This window comes from Camellia sinensis, chromosome 6 (genome assembly GCF_055761805.1).
Source record: "Camellia sinensis isolate YWXY chromosome 6, ASM5576180v1, whole genome shotgun sequence".
Taxonomy (NCBI): domain Eukaryota; kingdom Viridiplantae; phylum Streptophyta; class Magnoliopsida; order Ericales; family Theaceae; genus Camellia; species Camellia sinensis.
In genome coordinates, this window is record NC_138966.1 from 142487358 (window position 1) to 142492005 (window position 4648).

The following is a 4648-nucleotide window of genomic DNA, read 5'->3' on the forward strand; positions in this document are numbered from 1 at the left end:
AATGGGCTACAGTTTGATTGTAATATGTTGCATTATTAAACTAATGGTAAATATTTTATTTTACAAAACCCATTTATATAATACATTTCTTATTTTTACACAAGCGAATGACCATTTTATGGAAGTTCAACTAATCTAAATAAAATATTTCTTTTATTTAATTTCCAATCATTATTAATAAAATGTGTAGTGATACATTGATATTCTAAACCATTATTTGACCACAGATCAGTTGTTAAATAAACTTTTCCATTCGGGCAAATTACAGCGGTAGCCTTTGTAGTTTACCCATTTTATCATTTTGGTCCATATTGTTTCAATTTGATCAATTTTGTCCCTGAATTTTACAGATTGTGTCATATTAGTCCAATAAATAACGACGGTTAAGTTTGATGGACAGAAAATCAAATGATGTGCCAATTTAATCCTTGTTGTTTTGACTTTCCTATAAATTACAGGGATCAAATTGATACATCCTATAAACTACAGGGACCAAATTGACACATCCTATAAACTACATAGACCAAATTGACACATCATTTGATTTTCCGTTCATCAAACTTAATCGCCGTTATTTATTGGACTAACATGACACAATTCGTAAAATTCAAGGGCAAAATTGACCAAATTGAAACAACAGGGACCAAAATGATAAAACAGGTAAATTACATGGACCGTTTGCATAATTTGCCCTTTCCATTCAAATTTTTTAAGATGTCAAATAATTCACTTTTAATATCCTTAAATTTCTTTAAAATCTTATTTCTAGTATTATTTTTTGAAAAACTTTGATTGCGGTGCAAAATCTTCGTAAACCATTTGTAAAAAATCGAGACATTCACTATTAGTAAAAGATTGTTATTGTTTTATAATATAATCAACTACAAATTTTTGTACACATATAGGATCATAAGAAAATGTTTACAAATAACCAGTTGATAAAACCCCTAATTGTATTTGACTTCTAATATCATATTGTTAACTTTGTAAATGTCCGTTAGCATACCTTTTTAGATGATTAGTACCCCCTACAGATGCAACACTAAATAAGTGTGCACAATATTTACATTTTGCTTTAATTGTAATTAACCATTAAGATTATTTACAAAGATTCCTTTGAAATACTCCCAAATACTACTAGTTGTGCCCCTATATGATGATCCAGTTGTTGAAAAAGGGATATTAGGTAGATGAGAAAGAGAATCACATATTCATGTTGTGTAATATATGCATTAATATCGACATAAACATTAGGAATATTAGAATCCATAGTAATGTAAGTAAAATAATATATAAGAACTAACAATTAATTTAAATAATGAGTAAACAATAACAACTAATATATGTTAGGAAATAATTAATGTAAAAAAAAATGATTAACTAATAAATTTAATTCAACAAATTAATGTTATTGATTAGGGAATACGATACAAAAATTAGTTTCTTCTGATAAAAATTTATTCTTGCACAATTATAATTGCCACTTAAGGATGAGACTTCAAAATTAATTGAGAGAGTTGAGAATTGAGAGAGATTGAGAGTTTAAGAAAGAGAATTGTTTGTGAGAAATAAAATGAGAGTGGAGAAATATTTATAAGAGTTAGGGGGTTAAAAAAAAAAAATTGGCCGTTTGGTGTTAAACGATCATTTGACGGTTTGATTTGAATTCAAATTTTTTTCTTTTTTTTGAATTTTCTGACCATTGGCAGAGAGCCTGGGGGTTGGGTGGATGGGCTGCGGGCCAGGCCGGGTCGCCGCAAGGTACGAAAGTTTTTGGGTATTGTGGGGACCATCAACATGACGATTGAAAATGTCTTGGCACATTCCTCGGTACTAAATCATACTGTGAGCGGTTGTTTGGCGTTTGCTTTTAGTATATATATTTTGAGTAATGATTCATTCCCCTTTTCTCCCCACCTTCTTTGACCCTCTCTCTCTTATTGGTTACCTTTTCTTTTTCTTTTTCTTTTTTTTCCTGCTCTTCCAATCACCCCCTGCCACGTGGGAAAGGGGAGTGAGGGGGTCACCCCCAAAAGGAGGTCCCAAACATTATTCATATATTTTTATTTTTTATTAAAGGTGTTCAAAAAATCAAAAAGATAATGTGATTGAAATAAGTGTATTTATTAATAAGTGTACTTATTTAATCAGATAGTAAAAGAATATTTACATTTTTATAGTGGTGTAAATGTCTTGGATGAATGGTGTAATTTTTTTTTTTTGTATTTGGTAGAATTTCTTTTTTTATATGTCAAAATTGTATTAAAAAAATTTCATCTATTACAATTATTTTTTTAACTATCCCATTAATTTGTAATTTCTCCCCACAAAAAAGACATCATATGGTGAGAAATCATCAGCACAGTTCATTGACTCACAAGTCAAGGTCAAGACAGAGACCAAACTCTACACGCTTGTTAGAAAATTGCACGCTAAGCTTCAACCATTGTTCTACTTACACATAATTAATTACATAATTTATAATAATTGCAAGCTAGACTTTAATATTAGTCAAGGCCAAGACAAACACCAAAGTCTACACGCTTGTTAGAAAATTGCATGCTAAGCTTCAACCATTGTTCTTCTTACACATAATTAATTACATAATTTTTAATAATAGTAAGCTATACTTTAATATTATAGAGTATTGGCACAATTTTTACATATAAATGTGGGACTCACAAAAAAAAAAAAAAAGGATACATAAAAATATAAGACCCACCTTACATAAGATGATTGTGTTTGATTTTGTTATCAATTTATTTATTTTTAGACTTTTTCAAATTTTAATTTGAAACATTTATCGTATAGTAGGAATGTTGATTTTTCCACACATTTTCCATTGTACAATTATAAATACATCTCTCTCACCTTAATTTCATCCCACACCACACACACTCTTCCATCCACACATTTCTCTTCCAAAATGGTAACCCTCAATATCAAAAACAGCTTACTGACAATCATTCTGGCCGGAATACTCGCCGGTGCCATCCTACCGGAAATCGTAGTGGGTCAGAACTGTGGTTGTGCAGCAGGCCTTTGCTGCAGCCAGTATGGGTATTGTGGCACTGGCAATGCCTACTGTGGTGCAGGCTGCCAATCAGGGCCTTGTACCGGTTCCAACGGTGCTTCGGTCTCTAATATTGTGACACAGTCCTTTTTCAATGGGATAATCAATCAAGCTTCTGCTGGATGTGCAGGGAAAAGCTTCTTCACCAGGTCTGCATTTCTTAACGCCATCGGTTCCTACCCTTCATTCGGCACTACTGGAACTACTGATGATTCTAAGCGCGAAATTGCTGCTTTCTTCGCACATGCCACACATGAGACTGGACGTATGATTTCTACATCCCTTTCTCCCAATCCACACTGATGATTTTATACTATTAACTATTAACAATCTCTAAATTATACAGGTTTCGCCCCTTCTAGATTTTTGTTTTTAAATTTCAAGTGGCCGTCCCTGTATGTTTTTTTTAAATTTTTTGTTGTTGTTGTCCATCTAATTTCTCATAACTAGTGTCAATTACAAGTGTTAATGTATAGAGAAGAAAAAACCGTGGAGGAATCAGCAAGTTAATTGATCATATTGATATGTCCGTCCCTTTTAGAATTCTGGGTCCCTCCCTGTTTGCTGGAGGAGTGAGATGAATATCACACATAACTGACACAAATTTTTTTGATTGGCAGATTTTTGCTATATTGAAGAGATAAATGGCGCCTCTAGGAACTACTGTGACAGATCAAATACACAGTACCCATGTGCACCAAACAAGCAATACTATGGCAGAGGTCCTCTTCAGCTGTCATGGAACTACAACTATGGTCCTGCCGGCAGAAGCATTGGGTTTGATGGACTAAACAACCCGGAAACTGTGGCAAAAGATCCAGTCGTGTCGTTCAAGACTGCCTTGTGGTTTTGGATGAACAATGTTCACTCTAAAATGAATTCTGGATTTGGTGCAACAATCCAAGCCATCAACGGTGGTGAATGCAATGGTAATAGACCGGATGCAGTCAATGCTCGTGTTAAGTACTACACTGACTATTGCAACCAACTTGGCGTTTCGCCTGGTAATAATCTCCGCTGCTAGGATGCTGAAAAAAAATTAGCAGACATGGAAGCTAGCTCTTCAGTACCTTGTAATAAATTTGGCATAGATGGAAGAAAATAAATTGTAGTAATGCCACTGCAATGAATAAAAAGAGCTCTAGGTACATGTTTGGTCCTAATATAAAAATCTCCACATACTAATGTTAATTAATATATATATATATATATATATATATATGGGCATTGCTATTCTAACCCAAAAACTAAACTCACTTTAATGATGTGATAATCAATTATAATATTTATGACAACTCTCTCTCTCTAATATATTATCTAATTATTAGTCAATCATCTCCCTTACACATTACTGAATCTAAAAAGTAAGTTTAAAAAAAAGTTTGTATATCATTTTCTTTTATATATATATAGATTGTGACCATTGTTTTTTTCTTTTATTCTTTTTTTGGGTTTTTGGTTCATTATTACCTTCTTTTTTTTTTTTTTTTTTTTTTGGTTGTTTTGAAATATCACCACTAGTAATGAAAATATAAATCTCTACATACCAATGTTGGGCCTTAATATAAAATCTAC

The 4648-nt window shown here is 32.4% G+C and overlaps 1 protein-coding gene across 1 annotated transcript; it reads left to right on the forward strand.

The window, feature by feature from the left end:
- Positions 1 to 2533: 2533 nt before the first annotated feature.
- Positions 2534 to 4244, forward strand: LOC114299173 (chitinase 4-like). Its single transcript, XM_028243861.2, has 2 exons — positions 2534 to 3338; positions 3694 to 4244. The coding sequence occupies exons 1-2, from the start codon at positions 2927 to 2929 to the stop codon at positions 4095 to 4097; spliced, it is 816 nt and encodes a 271-aa protein (XP_028099662.2). The 5' UTR covers positions 2534 to 2926; the 3' UTR covers positions 4098 to 4244.
- The last annotated feature ends 404 nt before the right edge of the window (positions 4245 to 4648 follow it).

What these genes read in the sequence shown, in the direction of transcription:
- LOC114299173 (XM_028243861.2), top strand. Translation starts at nt 2,927, where the DNA reads ATGGTAACCCTCAATATCAAAAACAGCTTACTGACAATCATTCTGGCC. An exon ending in TGCCACACATGAGACTGGAC is followed by an intron (nt 3,339 to 3,693) that starts GTATGATTTCTA and finishes TTTGATTGGCAG; the next exon opens with ATTTTTGCTATATTGAAGAG.